At 36.0% G+C, this 25,130-nt stretch overlaps 1 protein-coding gene across 2 annotated transcripts in view; it reads right to left on the bottom strand.

The window, feature by feature from the left end:
• The window catches only part of ATRNL1 (attractin like 1), a 558,159-nt gene that overhangs the window by 358,552 nt on the left and 174,477 nt on the right, over positions 1 to 25,130 (bottom strand). For both annotated transcript variants that reach the window (XR_009246557.1, XM_058671950.1), the window contains exon 21: positions 18,644 to 18,696. Coding sequence is in view for 1 of the 2 variants with exons in the window: in XM_058671950.1 (XP_058527933.1) it covers positions 18,644 to 18,696 (53 nt within the window). In the remaining variant the exon portion in view is untranslated. The remainder of the gene's footprint in view (positions 1 to 18,643; positions 18,697 to 25,130) is intronic.

Here is a 25,130-nt window from a genome sequence, read left to right as displayed (position 1 = left end):
ATTATACAAAATTAAACTGATGAATAAGATGTATTTCATGATAAAAGGAGTTTAAGAAAATAACATATCAACAGGAAATACTTTTTTTTAAGATTTATTCCTTTTTATTGGAAAGCTGGATATACAGAGAGGAGAGACAGAGAGGAAGATCTTCCATCCGATGATTCACTCCCCAAGTGACCGCAATGGCAGCTGCTACGCCAATCCAATGCCGGGAACCAGGAACCTCCTCCAGGTCTCCCACGCGGGTGCAGGGTCCCAATGCTTTGGGCTATCCTCAACTGCTTTCCCAGGCCACAAGCAGGGAGCTGGATGGGAAGTGGAGCTGCCGGGATTAGAACCAGCGCCCATATGGGATCCGGTGGGGGGGGGGTTCAAGGCGAGGACTTTAGCCGCTAGGCCACCCCACCTGGCCCAACAGGAAATACTTTTAACCTGTGCACATTTAATGGACTGTGATATCCAAAAAACAAATAAATACAGTATAAAGATACATTAAAAGACAACATGAACTCTTAAGAAAGGTTCTGGAAACATCCCTGTTTGCCATGATGAATAGCAAATACTAAATATTTGACATCTGTTTTATTCTTTCAAGCAAGATTTCATAAAAATGGATTTTTTAAAAGAGAAGCAGCAGCTACTGATAAAAACCATCAAGGTGCACAGTGTTAATATTTGCAGTATCTCTGAGCTGAGAGAACAGGCATGCAGGATCAAAAAATGAAGATCTTGATTTGTTTATGCTATCTGGCACTGTTCATGTCAGCTCTTTGTAGAAGCAGATTATAGAGAATTCTGAATTGGTCACGAAATTGGGAAATTTTATTTTTTAAGAAATTGTGACCAGGCCTGGTGCCATAGCCTAGCGTCTAAATCATAGCCTTGCATGCCAGGATCCCATATGGGTGCTGGTTCATGTCCTAGCTGCTCCACTTCCCATCCAGCTCCATGTTTGTAGCCTCGGAAAGCAGTGGAAGACGGCCCAAAGCTTTGGGACCCTGCACCCACACTGGAGACCTGCAAGAAGCTCCTGGCTCCCGGCTTAGGGACTCAGTTCCGGCCATTTGGCCACTTCAGGATTGAACCAGTGAATAGAAAAATCTCTGTCTCCTCCCTGTAAATCTGTGTTTCCAATAAAAACAACCTTTTAGAAAAAAAGGAAACTGGGACATAACATTCTGCTTTTGCATCATATATAGATATAATATATAGTACTTTTATTTAAGGAGATTTTGGTTATATTTTCTCAAGTACCAACTCGGTTAACTGTGGAGGATGATTAGCTGCTGTGAGACTTGCTGGACCACTCGGAACAAATACCGAGTAGCTCAGGATCACCTTCTCTTGACACACAGTGGCATGAGTGTGTATTTGGCTTAGGAAAAACCATCTTGGAGAGCATTGCTCCTTGTTTTTCAAACACGGCAGCACCTAGCAGAGTCTGGCTACAGAGTCAGGTGTAAAGAATGAGAGAGGGCTTTGTCTCCACTTTTACTGACAAATTTGGGGGGGAAGAAGTAAGGCAAAGTGCTGAAAACTCACAGGGAAGGAGAGTCAGAATCTGGAAGTGCCACATGTGATCAACTGAGTTCAGCTGAGCTCAGCATGACAAAGTGGAACAATGGCTCACCATCGTGTCAGTGAGCAAACATCCAATCAACAATACAGATTTGGCCGAGGTGGGGCACATACGGGAGATGTGCCTAGCATGGAATCTTGGGACCCACCATGAGTCCACATTTAGGAAAAAATGCCAGAGCCTGGGAAACAGCCTGGCAGATTACTGTTAAGTGGGGGTTATTCCGCCTTTCTGAAAGAACATAGTTCTGCACCTGTAGTGGCTGTGCAGTTTATGCAACTCGGCACCGAGGCACACAGTTAGGGGATACTATTGAAAAGATAAAGCCTTGCCCTTTACCAGCTTTCACTTAGGGCAGGTGACCAGATGGGGGTGGCATGAGCACCACATTGACCACCTGAGGGAAAGAGTCACATGAGCAGCTTACAGCAGAGCAAACAGTGGCAGTTGGAGTAGGAAACACAACTGTCATCTGCAGCTGGAGTCGACTCTTGGTGCTGAATAGAGGTCCAGCATCCTGTTTCTATGGGAGTCTTCCCCATAACACAGGTGGAAAGTCTGACTACATGATAGTGAGTGGAGAGTGGCTGGGTCCCTCAGCACACAGAGAACTGCAAGTGCTGGTGTGGGCGAGGCTAGCATGGGCTAACAATAGGCACTGAACAATGGGTAAGAAAGGAAGTCAGGCAGTCATTTCACAAAAAGTTATAATCACTGCCTTCTCTGTGTTGACAAACGTGATCCAACATGCTCAGAGTGGGTACTAACCTGGTCTCTCACCACAGTCCTGAGCACTGACCACAATGTATCACCAACACCTAGATCACACCTCTATGTATCCACTGAAGAAGCAATTTTTCAAACACAGAACATAGTTCAAAGATAAAAACTACGAAGAGTAAAATGGAATTGGTAGAAGTGACTACATATAACAGACACAGTAGAAACACAAAGAAGGGACCCCCCCCCCACCAAAGGAAAGAATACAGTATTAGAATGCAAAGATAAAGACATTGGTGAAATATCTGAATGTGGATTTTTAAAAATTAAAAGATCACTGAAAAACAACAAAAAGCAAATCCAAGAATTAAGATTCAAGACATGAAGTTTTCCTATTATAGAAATTTTTTAAAAGGAATGAGACTGAAATATTAGAGATGAAAAACTCAATATCCCAAATAGAGTAGAAAGGATTTCAAGAATGTGATTTCATTAACTAGTCAGTCATACATGTCTCAGAAGTTCCTGAGGGTGTGGAAAGAGATTAGAAGAGAAGGCCTATCAAGTGAAACATTAGTCGCAGATGTCCATGATATGCAGAAAGAAAGGAATACACAAGCAGAAAAAGCAGAGAACTTAGACAAGGCATGACCAGAAAGGAGCTTCACCTTGTCACAGAATCAAGCTTCTCATAGTTAAACAAAGATTCTAAAATACACACATGAGAAACAAATGATTACCTTTGGAGGATCTCCAATCACAAACTCACAGCTGATTTCTCATCAGAAATCCTACAGGCAAGAAGAGAATGGAGAGACATAATCCAGGTCCTAAAAGAAAGTGCCCCCAGAAAATTATATCCAGGAAAGCTCTCATTTTGATATAAAGACATAATGAAGAATGTCCAAACCAAACAGAAACTGAAAGAATTTTCCATCACCTGCACAAACCTACAAATGATGCTTATGGATGTGTACACTTGGAAATAAACTTCAATCACCATAATGCAAGAATGAAAAAGTTAAAAAAATTCTTATTAAAGGCAAAAGGGAAAAGCAAAGCAAACAAGATATCATTTAATAAAAAATAACAGGACCAAGTTGTTACCCAAGAACAATAAGTTAGAATACAAATGGCTTAACCTCTCCGATCAAAAGACAGAAAACTGGAGAATGAATTAAAAATCAAGACCCATATATTTGCTGCCTACAAGAAACACAAATCACCAACAGAACTATATAAAGGCTCAAAGTGGAGGATGGAAAAAGATATCCCATGCCAACAAAAAGGACAAGTGAGCAAAGACAGGCATTCTAATATCAGACAAAATAATCTTTAACAAAAAAGCTAGTAAAAGAGATGAAGCAAACCTAACTTCTATTAGAGATAAAATTGAGAGCTATAGAACATTTCACTCCACAGATGACAAAAACATATTCTTTTCACCAGGCCATGGAACCTACTATACAATAACCCACATACTAGCTTGTAAAACAAGCATCAACATATTTTAAAAATAACACTGAAATCATACCATGGATCTTTTCTGACAATCGTGGTGTGAAACTGGAAATCACTAAAGCAAGAAATCTTAGGAAGCACAAAAACAACATACAGGAACTGAAAACACACTACTAAATGAACAGTGGATCATAGATAAAATCAAAAAGGAAATAAAAATTCTTGGACAGCACAACTTATCAAAACATGTGAGATACAGTAAAAGCAGTGTTAGAAGTTCACAGCAATTAGTGCCTACTTAACAAAATCAGAAGGGCATCAAACAAATGGTTTCCCAATGTATTTAAAGGGCCTAGAATAAAAGCAGTAAACCAAACACAAAGTTAGAAAAATAATAAAAGTTAGAGAATAACAAAATAGAAACAAAAAGATATGCCAGAAAACTGATTTATTAAAAAATAAACAAAACTGATACATCATTGACACAACCAAAAAAAAAAAAATACAGTCAGAGAGAGAAGTGGAAGAAAGATAGACGACTCAAACCAACAAAATTTGAGATGAAAATGAAAACTAAATCATGGACACCACAGGCACAGGAATTATTAAAAACAACTACATACCAACAAACTTGAAAATCAAAAAAATGCATAGATTTCTGACGTGTAAGATTCACCTAAACTGACTCATGAAAATAAAGAATTAAGGAGACCAATAATTAGGACATACATTGAATCAATAATAAGGATCCTCCCAAACAAAAATGCCCAGGACCAAATAGCTTAAATGCAGAACTCTACTATTTTTTATTACCTTTTGTTATTATTTCATGATATAAATTCATAGGCTCTGGGATTTCCCTTACATGCTCCTCAAATCCCCCACCACCCTGATTTCCTCTGCATTATTACAATAGCACGCTTCTTCATAAACAGTCAAAAATCTACCATTCTGCTAATTAGGTGTATTCTGGCATTGCAGGCATGACAATAACAGATGCCCAGCATCCTACTGTCTAGATAAATTTGTTTCATTGGGAGTTCATCTTTTATCTGTAAGTAGAGATGCACACTCTATTGTATCTGCACATCTGGATATGATAGTCTTCATTACACAGTTAACATACATCCCCTTGAATGAAAAGTCATAAAACAAAATCAACAGGAAGAAAAATAGAAATTTACAACCCCATGAAGTTAAATAACATGCTACTGAATGACTAATATGTCACTGAAGAAATGAAAATCAAGAACCTTCTTGAAAAAAATGATGCCACTCTATGACTTATGAGTCAGTGAAGAACTAATATAAGAAAATTGTTTTGAAGAAATTAAAATAAAAACAAAAATTTCACAATCCATGAGAATTAGTTTCTGCTGATCTTTGTTGGTAAGATGTGTCTTCTCTAAGCAACAGATAGATGGGTTTTACTTTTTGATCCAGTCTACTAATCTATGATGTTTGACTAATGAGTTTAAGCTGTTTACATTCAGGGTTAATATGAACATGTGCTCATTTGGTCATGTCTTTCAAGCAACTGATTGTTCATTGTTTGATCTAGTCTTCTGCTTTAATTTTACTGGGATGTTATCTACATTTGACTTTGGTTTTGGTGGGTGTTATTCCTTTTATCTGTCAAAAGAACATTTTTAAGTATCATTCGTAGGGCAGGTCTGGAAGAAGTGTATTCCTTGAACTTTACTATGGAAGAATTTTAGTTCATTTTCAAAGACAACGGAAAGCTTTGCTGGATATGTTATTCTGGGCTGACAAATTTTCTGTTTAAAATCTGGAATGTGTCAATCCATTCTCTTCTTGTCTGTGTAATCTCCTCTGAGAGGTCAAATGTGAGTCTAATTGGGGTTCCTCTATATGTCATTTGCTTTTTTCCACATGCACATTAAAGGATCTTTTTCCTTTTGTTAGAACAAAGAGCTTGATTATCATGTGTCAAGGTGAAGATCATTTTTGGTCAACTCTATCGGGAGTTCTGCACCCCTTCTATATTCTATTTCCCAATATTAGGGAAGTTTTCAAGTTTCTAAGCTTTGTCACCCACAGGTCTATAGTTTGAACTTACTGACTAAGGTTGTTACCAAGTTCTTCATTTGCAGTAACTTGTGCCAATTCCTCCAGCAAGTTTCAGGTCTGAGCTCTTGTGTTAGGCTTCCACCATGATCTCCATAGCCCCAGCTCCTGCCTCATCACTTTATGCCTCCTGTTATCTCATGCTGGGGTTGCACCAACCACTGCCTATACAACCTTTCTCCCTCTTACCGTTCAAGCAGTTCCCAGGATAAGGGAGATACAAGGTGAACTAAATAATTGGGTTGTTGGTGGTGCTGATCTTGCTGGAACCTGCTGGCTGTTAGGTCTGACTGTCTCCTGGACCTATTTTGGATGGGACGAGTAGGATGCCAAAACTGGCACTCTTTTCCCTGCAATGCACTGAGCTCAGTGAGTTCACTCCCAGCTGCATGCACAGCTCACTGTTGTCCCTCCAGTGCCAGAGCCTTTGCCATACTGTACAAAATGGTGCTGATGCAGCACTGGTGGAGCTCTAGATCTGCTGGCTGTTAGGTCTGGAGGCTACCCCAACCTATTTGGGATGGAAACTGTAGGATGCTGGTACTCATTTCCCTGTGGGATCAGAGTAATGAACTGAGTCAGAAAACACTCCCAGCTTAATGCATGCACAGCTTGTTATTGACTTTCCAGTCCCAAAGCCTTCATCCTATTTCATAAATTAGGTCAGATCGTCTTACAATATATTCCCAGTACATATGTAATTCGCATTCAGAATTCTCATACCTAGGTAATTGTGTAACCAGCTTAATATCTGTTTTCTCTATTAGTTTATAAGCTTCAACAGAGCAGAACCTGTTTTGCTCAGTGCTATCCCCAGAGTCTAACCAAGCAGGTAGTCAATAAGTATATGCAGAATGAATGAACAAAAGTAAGTAAGTTCTAATAACTGACATTTCCTCCAAGCTCAAAAAGTCTAACTCTGATCCCACAACCTTTGCCTCACTACACAAAATGGTGCCTGACGAAGGTAGGGGGTCTGGGTTTTGAAATCCACCCTGCTCTGTCTGCTCCTGATTGGATCACACAAATCAGCAGGACGGGCAGTTCTTTCTCGGTGTTCAACTGCTCAGCTCCCGGTGAATTCCCCTTCCTACCTGTTTACTGGCGGAGCTCAGATAGCCACATACTGATTGTCAGAGGGTTATCTATTCACTGCAGCACCACTCTGTTGTCTCTGTTCTTTTCGGGGTCCTTTAGTCTCCCGGTGCCCCTCTGCCATTGGCCTGTGCTCTGCTATTCCCTTGAATCAGCCCTCTCTGCTTCAAGATAGCTAACGATTCTCGATCTGTTTAAAAATGTCCTTATCCTATTCTGCCATCGCGATTCTCCTCCTGCCAAACTTTTCAAGAAGAGCTAACTCCAATTCTCTCAAACTATTCAAATCCACAATAAAAGGAGGGAATCTCCCCACATTCCTTCTATTAAGTGAGCCATGCCTTAATTCCAAAATTAAGAAAAAAACAACAGAGAGAGAGAGCTATAGACCAATCACTGAATAAAATAAATGCAAATACAGACTCAAACAATACATCAGAAACATCATTCACCAAAACCAAATGGAATTTATCCCAGGTATGCAGGGATGGTTCCTCATTTGGAATTCAATAAATTACACTACATTAACAAACTAAAGAACAAATCGTATAATGATCTTCATAGATGCAGAAAAAGCATTTGATAAAATACAAAATCCTTCCATGATAAAAGAAAAACTGAGACAAATTGAGTGTGGAAAGAATATTCCCCCACACAATCGAGACAACATGAAAAAAAAAAAAAACATAGCCTACGTCATACTGAATGTAGAAAAGTTGGAGGCATTCTGAAAAAGAACCAGACCTACTCAAGGATGCCCATTTTCACCACTACTAGTCAATAGTCCTAGAAGTTATCCAGATTGATTAGGTAAGAGAAAGAAATCAATGGGATTCAAATTGCAAAGAAAGAAGTCAAGTTAGCCATCAGATTACCTGAGGACAATATCACAGACATTCTATGAACATAGGCAAAGATTTTATATATGTATATGAAAAGGACCCCAAAAGAGGCAAGCAAAACTTAAAAATAATATCAAATGAAGAAGCTTCTGTAAAAGTAACCATGAATAAAGTGAACAAGTACCCAACAGAAAGGAAAACATATTTGTGAAGTATAAAACTGATAGAGGCTTAACATCCAGAATCTATAATGAGCTCAGGAAACTTAACAAGACAAACAGTCCAGTTACAGAAAGGCAATGGCCATGAACATCCATTTATCAAGGAATGAAATTCAAACGACCAGATCACTATGATGAAATGATCAGACTCACTAGTCATCAGAGAAATGCAAATTAAAGCCACAAAGACGATTCACCTCACCCCAGTAAGAATAGTTAATATTTAAAAATCAAATAATAAATGCTGCTATGGATGTGTAGCGGGGAGTACTCTAAATCACTGCTAGTGGGACTGAAAAGTAGTCAAACAATCATAAAAGACAGTACAGAGGGTGCTAAGACATCAGAAAATTGATCTCTACAACGCTGCTATTCCATCCCTTGGAAATTACCCAGATGAAATTAAATCACTATTTCACTTATGAAATAGTTATTTGTACACGTATGCTTACAACAGCTCAACTTACAAAAGCTAAGCTGGGAAATCAACTCAGATGTTCATCAATAGATGATCTGATGAAGAAAACTTGGTACCTACACACTAGAACACTTCTTTGACATAAGAAATCAATGAAATCTTGCCTTTTGCAACCTATCTCTGCAACTGAAAAATAAAATTTAACATTCTATTCTAATCTCAATACCCTTGATAGTTCAATGGCTGCCATTTTTCTTTTCTTTTTTTCTTAAGATTTTTTAAAAATCCTTATTAGAAAGTCAGATATACAGAGAAGAAGAGAGACAGAGAGGAAGATCTTCTGTCACTTGATTCATGCCCCAAGCGGCCACAACGGCTGGAGTTGTGCTGATCTGAAGCTAGGAGCCCAGACAGGGGCGCAGGTTCTCAAGGCTTTTGGTTGTCTTGGACTGCTTTCCCAGGCCACAAGCAGGGAGTTGGATGGGAAGCAGGACCACTGGAATTAGAACTGGAGCCCATATGGGATCCCAGTGTGTGCAAGGCAAGGACTTTAGCCATTAGGCTACGGCACCAAGCCCAGCTGCCATTTTTTTTAAGACCTAGTATTTATTTGAAAGAATTAGGGGTTCATAGGTGGGGAAAATGCACATAGAAGAACAGAGGTATCTTCCATATGTTGATTTACTTTCCCAAATCTTACATGTAAAATAAAACACTGCATAACCTGGATTGTACAGAGATCTCATAGACCTTGTCTCTTGACTGTCTACCTTGATCCTGTGTTTTCTCTTAATGGACTAAATTATTTAAGTCGATCAACCATGGCATATTCTTTATAGACAAAAACCATGGCATGCGCTAATATCTGACGCTGGTCCTCCCACCATCACCATCCCTCCTCCATCTCATCAAAGCTCATCCAATTTTCTTACTTCACCTACATCCTATTTCATAAATTAGGTCAGATCGTCTTACAATATATTCCCAGTACATATGTAATTCGCATTCAGAATTCTCATACCTAGGTAATTGTGTAACCAGCTTAATATCTGTTTTCTCTATTAGTTTATAAGCTTCAACAGAGCAGAACCTGTTTTGCTCAGTGCTATCCCCAGAGTCTAACAAAGCAGGTAGTCAATAAGTATATGCAGAATGAATAAACAAAAGTAAGTAAATTCTAGTAACTGACATTTCCCCCAAGCTCAAAAAGTCTAACTCTTCCGAAAATAAATTAGAGAGGAAAAATATACCACCCATGTGAGTATTAAAAAATATAAGCTACACATTGTTTTCTACATAAATATTGAATAAATACTAGTTGCAACTTTTTTGTTGAATAGGACTCCCCATGCTTATAAACATTAACAATTTCTACTGAGCCTGGAACATTTAGAACAATTCCAAAGAAAAATCCATTGCAAAAGTTTTGCAAGCTCAATATTTGCTAAATACATCACAAAAAAAGAAAAGAAAAAAACACAGATTATTTATCCAAACTTTGAAAATAAATTACTGTGTGTTCAACACACACATTTCAAATCATTGATCTTTTTTTCCCCAGTGAATAAACAAGAGTGCATGATGAGCACGAAAGCCTGTAATTAAGAAGTTTTCAAATAATATGCCAAACTTCCGCAGAAGGCGCCTTCCTTTGTTCAGGATCTCTCCAAATAGCTACACGTTTAATTATTCTGCAATTTCATATGGATAATTGCTTAAATTTACTTGAAATAAAAGTTACATAATTATCATTTAAGTTTGAAGCTACATTTTCTCTAAATTACAAATTGGTACTCAAAGTTTTTGAGTTATTATCAGTATTATCTTATGTCCATAATGAACATTTACTTGATACCCTATAACAATTAATCTCCAAACAATGATCTCTGAACATTTTCAGGCATAGCAATCCATCAATAAAAATGCTCATTCATACAGTTACAAAACAAGGATTCCAGCTACTGCGGCTGGTAGGACGGGTTAAGACACTGCCTGAGAAAATGGCATTCCATAAAGCAGGAGTATAAGCACTGGCTGCTTCAATTCTGATCCAGCTCCCTGCAAACAAGCAGGGCAAAGAGAAGATGATGCCCCAAATATTGGGTTGCGCGATTTGAGTGGCTGACTCCTGGCATTCCTCTGGGCCAGACCAGAACCAGCAGACGGAAGATCCTCTTTCTCTCCGGCTCTCCCTCTCGCAGTGTCACTTGGCCTTTCTGAATCATAAATGCAGCAAATTTGTCATGTGACAAAATGTTATAATTTTCTAATTCTTCAGATTCTCATTTTCTTCAACACAGTGGTTTTATTTTAAATATAAAAAAAAACACTTTAAAGATACTACTAATTCTTATTTCCCCAGTAAATTTTTAAATCACTATAGTTAAGAGTGTGCCCTGAAACCAGCGTGGCAGCCTAGTTGCTGAGTCCTTTCCTTGCATATGCAGGGATCCCATACGGACGGCGGTACACATCCCGGCTGATCTACTTCCCTTCCATCTCCTTGCTTGTGGCCTGGAAAAGCAGCAGAGAGTGACCAAAAGCCTTAGGACAATGCATCCACATGGGAGATCTGGAAGAAGCTCCTGGCTCCTGACTTTGGATCAGCTCAGTTCCAGTCATTGCAGCTATTTGGGGAATTAATCAATGACCAAAGATCTTTATCTCTATCTTTCCTTCTCTCTGTAATTCTGACTTTCAAACAACAATAAATCAAAATAAATACGTAAATAAGTGAATAAATGGAAAAGAGTGGGGACTAAAGCCCATACTACTCAGGGTATACATTTTCTAGCTGTATAATCTTACACAAATTAATTAAACTGTATATGCCTCTGTTTCTTTATATACAAAAGGGAAAAATAAGCCTCCCTTTCTCATCTGAAGATTAATACAACAAATTAATATATAACACTTATAACAGTTAACACAGTGTGTGTTTGATAAATGTTCATCGGCCTTACCATTATCTTAAGTGAGAGAATTGTATACAATTTTGAGGGGAAAAAACTATGTTGAATTTAATAAATTATGCTAAGTGATGAACTATGCTTCTATAAGGAAAAATAATTTACGATAAAAAATAATAAATGTTCAGATTAATACATAAACATTTGATAAAACAATTAATTTTGCAAGGATTAATAATGAGATAAAATGGTAAGCAGTTTGATTTTTCAGTATTATAAACGGTTTTATGTTGAGTCTTGTTTGAGATGAGCATTTACTGTAATGGAAGTAATTATGTTTCTTATTTTCAGTATGTGTTGTGTAACGTCAGTGCAAAATCCTAACAGTGAAGGAAGGAAGGAAGGAAGGAGGAAGGGAAGAAAAAAAGAAAGAAAAATTGCAATTTGTAAAGGGTGAAAATGTGAAATAAATCAAAATATGTGAGATGAATTGGCAACAAACTAATTCACTGTAATTACCGCTTTAGGCAATAACATATATTAAAAGACTTTATATAACAATGGCTTGAAATACACATTGCAGAAACTGACTACTTTCATGTACTAGAATTCTACTCTCTCAAATACATCATTTTAATAGTATATTCCCGGTCTAATCTTTCATTATATGCCTAAAGTGTTCTTCATTAAGATTATTTTAATAATGTCGTGTCTTCCTGAAAAAGAAACTACACTATTTTTATATTTCTGAGTACAAACTAAACAATTCAACATCGACATGGTCTGTACTGACTAGGTATCACTGGAAGATGTCTGGAGATGAAGCTTGACAGCTTCCTACTTTTGCTTTTAACCTGAAGGTTGAATTCCTGAGGCACACTGCTTGTGTACACCTTCGTGTGCAACTTTCAATCAACTTAATATGACATTACACACAACTGCATCGAATTACAATACGTAGCTGCTTCCTAAACTTTAGCCTAATCTTCGAATGGTTTCCATTTACACCATGAAAAAATTACTTTTTCTTTTTATCACCATTTTCTTTCGAAAATTCTAAAGCTTTAAGTCTCATAAAAAATGACAAGACTGCCATCTAGTGCTTTTGGCTCATTTTTGACATTTCTGAGACAGACTAGGGATACTGTATTACAGAGGTGTGCTGTTACAGTTTCAGCTACTAATTGCATGTAATTATTGGGTAGGTGAAATGTACCAGTTAGAATTAAGGTGTGATATAAGTACAAATATAAGTAGATTTTCAAACATTTCATAACATTTTGAATGCAACATTTCATTAAATATTTTTTCTGACACATGTCAAAATTAAAATTGATACTCTGAGTTTCATAAAATAATTTATTAAATTAATTTCATGTATTCCTTTCATTTTAAGCTTCTAAAAATTTAAAATTATATTTGTTATACTAAATTGGCAGCACTGATACAGAATAAAAATTTTCTTAGTATTCAATATAAATGCTCAAATTAAAATATTTATAAAATTGCAATATAACCTATATGATAGATTTAAAATTGTAAACAGATAACACCTTGGCACACACAAAATATTAATGAGTCAAAAAAATCAAAGAGGTGTTGCTATATGCAGCAGCAAGCTGCACTGCCACTGTCTACACAAGTATCCCACATCACAGAGCCAGTTCAAGTCCCAGCAGCTTCACTGCCAACCCAACTTCCCATTTATATCCAAAGGAACTAGCAGATGATAGGCCTAGGCACTTGGGTCCCTGACACCCACGTGGGAGACAGAAATACAGTTCTTGTCTCCTTGTTTTAATTTAGCCCCGGCCTGCCTATTGTAGGCATCGGAGGCAAGAACCAGCGGAAACACATTTTCTTGCTCTCTTAGTTTTTCTCTCAACTCTCTCCCTTTCTCCATCACCTTATCTCTCCCTCCTTCAGAAACTCTGTTCATTTAAATAAATAATCTTTCTTTAAAAAGTCAAAAAGAAATAATAATTTTTAACTCAGGAAAAGAAAATATCTTCCTACAAAAGAAATCCAGGTTTCTTGAAAAAAAAGTAGAAAAGTAAAGATTAAAGTTTTTTAAATGTATACATTGTGGTGTAATCAGTAAAAACACTATCTGTGAAGCTGGCATCTTGTATGCGTGCCACCTTGTCCCAGCTGTTCCACTTCTGATTCAACTCCCTGCAAAAGGCCTTTTGGAAAAGCAGCAGATGGCCCTGACATCCGGATCCTTTCCATTCCAACAGAAGAATCAAATGAAGCTCCTCTCCCCTAACTTTAGTCTGGCCCACCACTGGCCATCGTGGTCATCTAGAGAGTGAACTAGAGAATGGAAGATATTGACAACAATGAAAATTAAAACCAAACACATGAAAACTTATGGAATACATCAAAAATAGTGTTAAGCAGAAAGTTCGTAGAAATAAGTGACTATATCAAAAAAACTGAAAAAGACGCCAAATAAGTAATCTAGTATTATATCTCAAGTACCTGAGAAAAAGGAAAAAGGACTAAAAACCAGAAAAAGAAAGAAAATAATTTAAAAAATAGGGAATAAATAGAAAAAAACAGAAATCATAAACTTTACTACAAAGATTAGTAAATGAAGATCTAGTTCCTTGAAAAAAAAAAAAGTAAAACTGACAAACAATTGGCCCAATTAAAAAGGTAAAACACATAAATAATTTGAGATGAAAAGGGAAATGTTACAAATACATAGACTCATTAAGAATTATTAGAAACAATTACCATCAAAAAATTTAAAAACCCGAAACAAATGTATTGTTCTCTGTACACACATAATTTATCAAAATTAAGATATGAATACACAGAATGAATAAAAAGACCAATAGAAAATGCTGAGAGGAATCAGCAATAAAGAATTTAACAGCAAATAAAACCCCAGACCAGAAGACTTCACTGCTGAATTTCACCAAACTCAAAGGAATATAACAGAAATTCTTAACCTATACAAAATAATTGAAAGAGAGGGGACTCTTAAAAACTCATTTTGTGTGTGCAACACTATCTTAATTTCAAAACCAGGGAAGGGTACTACAACAAAAAAAGAACAATAGACCAGTATTCCTGGATGAACACATATGCGCAACTACACAACAAAAGAGCAGCCAATAGAGCAACTAGAACCCAGTAACACAACAGAAAGATCTTCCACTCCAACGAAACAGGATTAACTCCAGGGATACAGTGATGGTTCAACATATGTGAATGAGTAATTGTTACATAACACATTAGCACAGTGAATTATAAAAAACATATAATAATCTCAACAAATGCTAAGAAAGCATTTGATAAAATACAACATCCTTTCATAATTAAAAAACTTCTACAAAGGGAAAAATTTCATATGTATTCTAAGACAGCCTTTAGGCAAATTACAAAATAAATATAGGTAATCAAGTATATATATATATATATTTTTTTTTTTTTCACAGATGAGCAGTGTAATAGACCACAGGAATCTCTACTCCTAAATAAAAGCACGATTCCCATTTTGAAACATGTAAATACACTTGTATAGCATGATACTTGATTTTTCTACCTTTAACTATACCTACTACATCATAATACACGTAAATAGCAGAAAGTTACTAAGGGACTAAATTACTGTGATGAATTGGGGAATAAAAGCAGGAATATGGGACAAGATGAAGGAAGGGGAGGGAAGAACCCTACAACTATAAAACTGTATCATGGAAAACAATAAATGTATTTTAAAACTGTTTACAGAAGACAGTTCAACACAATCAAGGCAATATATTATAATCCCATCAGCATCATCACATCGAATGGGGGAAAGCTGAAAGCCTTTCCATAAACATCTAGAATCAGACAAGTATGTTCACTCACACCGCTATTATTAATGTAGTTCTAGAAGTTTTAGCTATACACATGAGGCAAGAAAAATAAATCCAAGGAATACAAATTGGAAAGGAGGAAATCAAATTATTCCTGCTTGCACATAACATGATCCTATATACAGGGGAACCAAGAGACTCCACAAGAGCTTTTCAGAACTCAGAAGAGAATTTGGAAAAGCTGTGGATACAAAATCAGCAACAAAAATCAATGGCATTCTTATATGTCAATAATGCTCTGGCTGAGAAAGGTCTCATGCATTATACCTACCAAAAAACTTTACTAATATTATTTTTTTGAAAGGCAGAGGTACAGAAGGAAGGGGAGAAAAAGATCTTCCATTCACTAGTTCATTCTCAAAATGGCTGCAAAGGCCAGAGCTGGGCCAATCACAAACCAGCACCAAGGAGCTTCTTCCGTGGGGGTGGCAACCCTAGGACTTGAGCCATCTTCCACTGCTTCCCTAGGCCAACAAGCAGGGAGTGAGCTTGAAATAACTGGTACTCACATGAAATGCTGATGCCACAGGCAGAAGCCTAGCTTATGGCACAGACCAGTCCGGAAATATTTTAATATCTAAAGCTGATTAACCAATGATGTGAAAGATTTCTACAATAAAAATTACAGAACTTTAATATGAAAAAAATAGAAAATGGAAAAATCTTCCATATTTATAGACTACAAAAACTAGAATCATCAGAATTTCCAGGCCCATCTAGAGAAATTTACAATGTCATCCCAGTAAAACTCAAAGGATACTCTTTACATATCTAGAAAAAGCAACCCACAAATTCATATGTAAATATAAATAATCAAAGCAAGTTTACACAATAAAAACAAGGCCAAAAACATCATAATACCAGATTTCAAGAAACACTGCAAGCAATCATAATCAAAATATCCTAATATGGCAACAGAATAGACATGTACGCCAAAGCAATCAAAGAGAAACCCCAGAAATTAACCCACATATCTATAATTGGTTAATCTTTATCAAATGAACTAAAAACATCCCCTGAAAAAAGACAGTCTCTTCAACAAATGATGTTGCAAGACCTCTATCCTACAACCTCTACAAAAATCAACTTACAATAGAAAAAGTATCTAAGCATAATATCTGAAATAATCAAATTATAACAGGAAATCATAGGATAAATGCTGCTTGACATTGGCCTTAGCAAAGGATTCTTAGATATGATCCTAGAAGCACAAGCAATAAAAGCAAAAACAGTCTGCTCAACAAAGAAAACAACTACCACTGTGAACAGGCAATCAAAACAATTTCTTTGGGGGAAAAAATGCATGTCACAGACAATTAAAATCCAGGACATGTATAAAGAACTCAAGAAACTCTACAGCAACAAAACAATGCAGCTAAAATATGGTAAAGAATATGAACATGCATTTTCCAAAGGATGCAATACAAATGACCAGTAGAAACATGGAAACTCAGAGAAATGCAAATAAAAAACATAATGAGGTGCCACCTCATGAGAACCAGAATGTGTGATATACAAAAATAAAAATACCAATTGCTGGTGAAGTTATGGAGAAAAGAGTATCTTAAAATACTACTGGTGGAAACACAAGTTGGTACAATTATTACAGAGAAATATTTACAGAGAATCTTTAGAAAATTAAAAGTAGAGATTTCATATAATGCAGCTATCTCACTCCTGGAAAAATATTCAAAGAAAATAAAATCAGCATATGAGACATGTGTTGGTAAAAGTTCAATTCACAATAGTAAACATTAGGAATGACCTAGATACTCATACCCTGGGGGCTGGATAGAGATAATGTGTTATATGTACACTGTGGATATTATTAGGCCAGGAAAAAGAATGGAATCCTTAGATTTTTCAACAAAGTAGATGCAACTAGACATAGTTATGCTAAATGAAATAGGCTAGGCCTAAAAGGACAGAAATCTCACTTTTCTGTTATTTATTGGAGTTAATACAGAGAGAAAGCATAAAAATTATGTGGATATCACATCACCAGGTATTTAGTAGAAATGCTTTTTTTCATTGAATCACACCATGTATAAAACAATAACTATTTCTCAATGGGAACAAATTCCTCTCTTTAATATTAGTATCTCTGTTGACCAAAGGGAAAAAAAGTCGATATGTATCTTTATATACTGTGTATACTCAAAGCCAAATGTTAAATAAATATAAAATTAAAAACTAAGCTATGTACTACTTTAACAAGTCGAGAGAATTACTATACTTAAAGTGTCAATTTCACCCCAAACTTGCTAATCCAAAATTCTATCTTGGCCTAAAAGTAGAAAAAGAAAAAGACTAATATAAACAAATAGAGACTCCAAAAAGACCTCACATAAATAGAAAAAGCTTACACTCTAAATAGGTGCACAATGACTCAAATCTACCTAAGACAAACAAATTCTGTATGTACTGAAATTCTGAATATTTACATTCTAATATATGTTCATTTCCAATAGTGTATGTAGACAATAACTTAAAATGGGTCATACATGCATTCAAAAGCCTCACAAATACAAAACTTATATACAAAACACTTTGGAAAACCTTTGACCTTTGAGTAAGATTTCTCAGAAAACCAAAAGTGCTAAGTTGGATTTCATCTAAATTGAAAATTTCTGTTCACAAAATATAGTGCTAACAGAATGAAAAGGAGAACTATAAACACTGATACTTTTGAATCATCTATTAAATAAAGCACTTCTGTCCAGGTATAAAGTATCCTGAAAACTGAGTAATAAAAATACAAATGACACAATAACAGATACTTCACCTAATAAAATTTATAAATGACAAATAATAACATGAAAAGATACTTATCATAAGACATTAGAAATGCAGATAAAAATGAGAATTAGAGACCATTGTGTAATGGTTTGTAAGATTTGTAAGAACAATTGAACAAAGGGTTGAAAAATGTGTAAAAATCAAAGCTTCACAGACCACTGGTGGAATGCAAGCTGATACACAATTTAGAAACAGGACAGCTGTCTTTAAAAGTTACAGACAGTCACCATAGGATCATGCCCCAACGGAACTATCCTTTGATACTAATCACTGTAGGTTTTTTTTTTTTGGTAATGCACAAAATTAATCCCTAGAAAAACTGTACCATAAAATTTTAGTTGTTTAAAAACTAATGATAAGGAAAAAGATTTCACCCAACCATCTAAGTGTATTCAAGATCATATTTTGATATATGTTCAGGCTAAGAATAGCAAAAATATAAAGAATAGGAAAAAAATGCACCAAACGCAAATAGCAGAACCCAGCAAAATGGCATTGCCTTTTCTGAAAAACCATAGTTAGCTGCATTATAATAATTAAGAAATGAAAATAATAAGGATAATTTTAGTTATTCAAGACAACTCATTTTCTAAAATAAAAAAACTAATTTAAGAATTTTAAAATGTAAATACTTACAATAACATGTGCCTCTAAGTGGATTGCCAACGTAACGATTTTCAGAGTCACATCTGTAGAAGAAAAAACTCACTTAAACAAATGCAACTTGAAACTTGTTTTTCTTCATGAAAAAAAGTACACACCACATTAAATACCTTAGAAACTATCATTAATTGAATTTTAAAACTCAGTTTTCAAGGGGCCACTGCCTGGCACAGCAGGTTAAGCCTCTGCCTTTCACGCTGGCATCCATCAGGGCCCTCGATGAGTACTGGTTTTCCACTTCTGATCCAGCTCCCTGCTAGTTCCACCGGACAAACACCAGCAGGTGGCTCACTTGGCTTGGACCCCAGTCACCCACATGGGAGATTAGCATCCTGGCATCCATTTGGCCCAGGCCTAGCCATCTCAGTTATTTGGAAGCTGAATCAGCGTATGAAAGATATCTGTGTGTGTGTGTCTCTCATTCTGTTCTGTAACTCAGGCTTTCAAACAGATAAATAAGGCTTAAGGGGGGAAAAAAACCCTAAGCCTTCAAATGGAAATAATTGTGGAAAACCTGCACCTGAACATGAGTTTAAAAAGAAATGGATGGGAACAAAATAAAGATACACAAAAGAACATAAGGTACATCCAAGGTAGATGAGATCAAATTATAAGCTTTGATATATTTACCATTGGTTAACAAAATGAGAAGTTGAAAGTGTGAATAGAGATATAGAAGATATTAAATAAAAAAATAAAAATTTCACAATCCTTATTATTTCCTTGCTATTTCTGAGCTTTGAAATTAATGTATCTGAAATTATCCAAGCCTGCTAAAACCTTGACTACACTTTCAAGTAGGTCGTACAGCAATTGTCATCCACTTCCTTACTGGTTGAGAGGCTACCAGTGGGGAGCATCTTCCCTGCAAGTTTCCACGTAGACAAGAAGGGGCCTAGGGCACGCTGAGAATCCCAAGACCATCCTGAAAACCTTGGGTCACTGTCCCCTCCTTTCAAGAGGCACTCCATCTGCTGATCCTCTCGTGGGAGCTGCTTTCCGTTTCCACATTCACCTGGTCATTTGCAAATAAAACTGCTGTGACTGTAGCTTTTTATTTGTATACTAACCTGAGTAAAGAGCCCACCCACAAAGGTTTTCTGGTGATACTGTCCCTCTCACCCTCCCCTGGACTCCCGGTTTTTACACCAATTAATTCTAAAAAGATTTTTATATTGCCTGTAATTGTAATAATTGTGTTATATGGGGGTGTAGCACATTAACTCTCTACCTCTGGTGCTAGAATCCCCATTGGGCAACAATTTGTGTTCCTCCTGCTGCTCAACTTCGGATACAGTTCTCTGTTTAAGGCCTGGGAAAGCAGCCAGCAGAGAAAGGCCCAAACCCCTGGGCGCTTCAACCACATCGGTGATACAGACGAAGCACCTGACTTCAGACTGGCCCAGCCCTGACCATTGCACACATTTGTAGAGTGAAGCAGCAAATGAAAGCTCGCACTCACTCTCGCTGTCTCTCCTCTTTCTCTAACTCTTTCAAATGAAATCAAATTTTAAAAAGGTCTCTAAAGTTGTTTAATACAGAAAAGCTTTAGATTTCTCTAACCAGTCAGATCAAATAAAATAGATGCATATGAACTAAATTTAGAAGATCAGAATTTTAATTTATGTAGGCAGATTATTTCAAAAATGGAATATGAGACTTCTAACTAATGAATCTGAAGATAAATGTATCAAAATGCTTACTGCAATGGGGACAAAATCATTGCTTTTTCAGAATTTTTAGAATACACGTTTTTCATTCTGTTTCCAAAGTGCAACTAACATGACAAGGTCAAACAGAGATATAACACTATGTTTTTACATAATGCTATTGCATGGAACATACTGCAAAACTATATACCTACCCCAAGATAACTGCATAAGGTGAGTTAATATTTAAATTACATTAAAATTTACAGAGGTAAGACAAATCTATGAACTCTCTTTAGCCTTAGTAGATTTGATTAGCAAGGAATAATTTAACATATATTATTTACTAAATACTAGATAATACATGTTAGATGAGTCACTTAGAACAATCGGGTAAAAAATTATCTTACATGCTCAGTGAGTTTTTTGTGTTTGTTAGTTTTTGTATTCATGCAACAAAATGAAGTAAGTTTTATTCTATACTGAAACATGATAGTCCCTTAAATTAACTCTGAAACAAAATCATTTTGTTTTCTACAATTCTCCAAATACTAAGTTTAAAATTCATGACATAGTTGTCTTCTGTCCTTAAAGACTGCCATATCCACCGTTGCTAAGCCAAGCACTACACACACACACACACACACACCACTGAAGGACTCGTTTATATATGACATTCTAATTCTATCTATTGTGAAAAATAAACTTGCTTTGTCATAAATGACTATCTCAATGCTCCCATTTACAGAGAAAAAATATTCAAAATAATATTCCCTATTTTTGTGTGTAAGACTCCCTGAATATCTTACACACTGAAATGGATGATTTCAAAGTACCAAAGCAATTAAAAAAAACCACTAATTTTAAAAAATGACAATAAACTTCAAATATACTTAGTTGATGACATAGTTCAAAAATAGAAAAAAAAGAGACCCAATGTATAATCTCAGTTCTCTAATTAGGAATCTTGTTTTTCTTTTATTCTAATAATGTATACTTTATTAAAATTAAATCATATATTAAGTTGAAATTATTGTATCTGTATATATCTTTAACACTAGAATGAAGAAATGTTATTGTCTCCAAACCATGCATTTTCTCAGAAGAATAAAATTATATGATCTTATTTAGTGTGTAACTGTTGCTAATTTTCAATTGTCAAGCTCAGAGATTTTAACAGAACAAGGAATCAGCCCAAGATTGTTAAAAATTACACTGAGAGGCTTTACAAAGGCATTCTATATAAGAATTCCATGCTTGAGACCAGCATTGTTTCACAGCACATTAACACTGAGACTGGGATATCCCAGAAGCTCCACTGCTGATCCAACTCCTTGCTAACAGAAGAGGAGCCAAGTGTCTGTGGCCCTGTCACTGACAGTGGAAGAGCTGGATCAGACTCCCACATCCTGGCTTTGGCATGGCCCAGCCCAGCTATTACAGCAAGCCAGGAAGTGAACTAGAGAACAGAAGATTAATCTCTATTTCTTTTGCCCTCTCTCACACATTTTGGGGCCAAAATGGTGGGGTAGCACACTAATGCTCCACAGGGAACACCAGCATCCCATATGGATACCAGCTCCTGTCCTAACCCCTCCACTTCCCACCCAGAACCCTACTGATGGCCTGGGAAAGCAGTAGAGTTGGCTCAAGTCCTTGGGGCTTTGCACCTATGTGGGAGACCTGGAAGAAGCTCCCGGCTCCCGACTTCAGATGGACTCAGCTCTGGCCATTGCGACCATTTTGGGTGTAAACTGGTAAATGAGAGCCCTCTCTCACTGTCTCTCCTTCTCTTTCCATAAAATCTGCCTTAAAATAAATTTTTAAAAAACTAGTCTTAAAAATATTCTCAGTTAAATTGTTACAACTCAAAACCATAAATTGTAATATACAACCTCTAAATTATTTTGTATTAGTAATTATTTAGAGTTTTCCATCTTCAAAATATACAATTATGAGTTGAATGTAAGTATCAATTATTGGTTTCAATGCCTTGCATTACTTAAAGAATTGCAAGCACCTAAGATATGCAAAAGAAATCCTAGAAATAGGTTTAGTTATCATATATTAAAGTTTAGGATTTAATTAATGCCTTAAATGACTGCTTGAGGGCCCGGCGGCGTGGCCTAGAGGCTAAAGTCCTCACCTTGAACCCCCCACCCCCCGGGTCCCATATGGGCGCCGGTTCTAATCCCGGCAGCTCCACTTGCATCCAGCTCCCTGCTTGTGGCCTGGGAAAGCAGCCAAGGACAGCCCAAAGCTTTGGGACCCTGCACCCGCGTGGGAGACCTGGAAGAGGTTCCTGTTTCCCGGCTTCGGATCGGCACAGCACCTGCTGTTGCGGCTCACTTGGGGAGTGAATCATTGGATGGAAGATCTTCCTCTCTGTCTCTCTTCCTCTCTGTATATCTGACTTTCCAATAAAATAAACAAATCTTTAATAAAAAAATGACTGTTTGAAGACAGTCTTAAGAAATACTGTTATGCAACTATATAGCCATAGAAAAAGTACAAAATCAGATTAAATACAGCATAAATAAAACCTTAAGCAAACAAAAAATGCAAATGCAAAAAATATCACGTTAGATAAAAAAATGGGTTAATTAAGGGGTAACAACATGCTTCCTAATCATCAAGAAAATCCAAAATGCGATTTCATGAAGACTAAGTTAAAAATATTTCTTAATTTTTCACATAAAAGAGTTCAAAGGCAAAACAAAGTCATTAGCAAATTCAAAAATATGTGATAAATTGGGACAACATATTTGTACAGATTTCATAAAAAAAGGACTAAAACCATGATATTAGTAAACTCTTTTAAAAACATGGAGAAGGAACCTTAACATTCTATATAAAAATTGTCAAAAGACATGAACAATTTATTTTAAAAAGTATAAAAGTAGCTCTTACGCATGTAAAGAAAAAGTTTCACGCATAATAAGAAAAAAGTGATTTAAATTTACATCACAGTATCAATCCTTTGCTATCAGCTTGACAAAATTTGAAAACAGCAATACAGGTGGAATTCTGGCATGGGCCAAGTTGCCACTTACAATGTGTTTATCCCATATCAGAGTACCTGGTTAAAATCCAGGCTGCTCAGCACATCCGGTCTAGCTTCCTGCAAGCAAGGTCTGGGAGTCAGCAGATAATGGCTCAACTGCTTGAATCCCTGCTGCCTCAGTGGGAGACTGAGATGAAATTACTGGTTCTTGACTTGGACTCTCACAGAACAGAATCAATCAATCAATCATATTCTCTCTGACATTCATTTAAATAAACCATTTGAAAAAAACTGCAAGTTGCTCAGCGTATGAGCCTGTGGATATACTGGTTCTCCAATACATGGCTAGTAGCAATACAAAATTAGAAAAATTATGATGGAGGGGAATTTTTTGAATTTATTTAAAATTTATTTTTTCTACGACACAAATTTATAAGCTTAGGGGACCATTCCTCCTCTTCCTCCTCACCCTTCTCCTTCCCAATATCCTCCTCCTCTCATTTGTTCACAAGTTATTAATAGCATAACTATTCATTTCACTGTTGCAAGCTTAACTTTCTAATATATAATAAATATATCATGACATTGCAAGTAAGGAAAAGTAAGAAAAAAAAGTACCTCAATGTAAAAGTATAATTATACACAATAATGGGAATCCTACTATTATTTAAGAGTAAAGATATATGCTGTATACAGCCATTATTTCTGGAAGAATTTTTCACAAACATTTTTACAAAAGATTCAATCCTTCAAAGTTGGAAATACACGCACACATATCCAAGTTACACACAACATTAAATGTGCATTTATGAGATAGGAGCCATATGTAAAAACAATCAAAAAATACTAATTCAACAACAAAAATGAACTGGAATTATTAACTAGGAAAAAGAGTATAATGAATAAATACACTAGCATGCAATCACAGCATGAAATATTCTACAACAAAGAGAGGATCAAATTACAGCTACCTTGACGCAGCAAACTGAGTATCTCAAAATGATGTTGATTTAAAGACAGTAGACACAAAGGAATAGAGTCAATATTACACTCTGAATGGCTCTTTCATGCATCCAATACAGAATGAATGATCAAAAGTAGAATATAATGAGTTCACTGATGTTGCTGCACATCACATACTGCTACTCAATTATGTCAATTTTTGGGAAAATACCAAAACAGTCACAATTCTATAAAAAGAGTTGTAAAAAAAAAGCTTTCATTTTGCACATCTATGTAGGGCCAGATTTTCTGAAAGTATTGCAACCAAAACATCATAAACAGACCATATACTCATATGTAGCAACCCAGCTTATGCCAGTAAGCCAGGTGCTAAAGGAATTTATAAAAGTTTAAAGTAATGTCACCCTTCTAGCTATGTTTTTTTTATTTTAGGAAGTTAATCAAGCAGTTATTACTCAATGAAGTGCTATTTAACAGATTACAATTATTACATATAATCAAATAGTTTTAAATGTCTCATTTAAAATTTTTAATGCAGTAAATACTGATTAATGTAACTCATGTAACAATTTTTAATTGTATAAATGAACCTCAACAACAAGACTTTCAGAACTACTAACAGGTTTCACTCAAAAAAAGACCATTCCAAAAACAGATGGGTCAGTTTGAGACTTCCTTCACCATGTGGATACTACATTGGAATTTAATTTGTCCTTCAATTCTCCCAGGAAAATGCTTTCTTACACAGAGATCTGGGCAGAGACAAGACTTCAATCTGATTCCTCAGAATTATATTTCTACCCTTCTTCACATTAATGGAATAGCCATTCAAGAGTTTGAATTT

Source organism: Ochotona princeps, chromosome 13, assembly GCF_030435755.1.
Source record: "Ochotona princeps isolate mOchPri1 chromosome 13, mOchPri1.hap1, whole genome shotgun sequence".
Lineage (NCBI taxonomy): Eukaryota > Metazoa > Chordata > Mammalia > Lagomorpha > Ochotonidae > Ochotona > Ochotona princeps.
The sequence above is the reverse complement of the archived record's forward strand: the minus strand, read 5'-3'. Positions and strand labels throughout refer to the sequence as shown.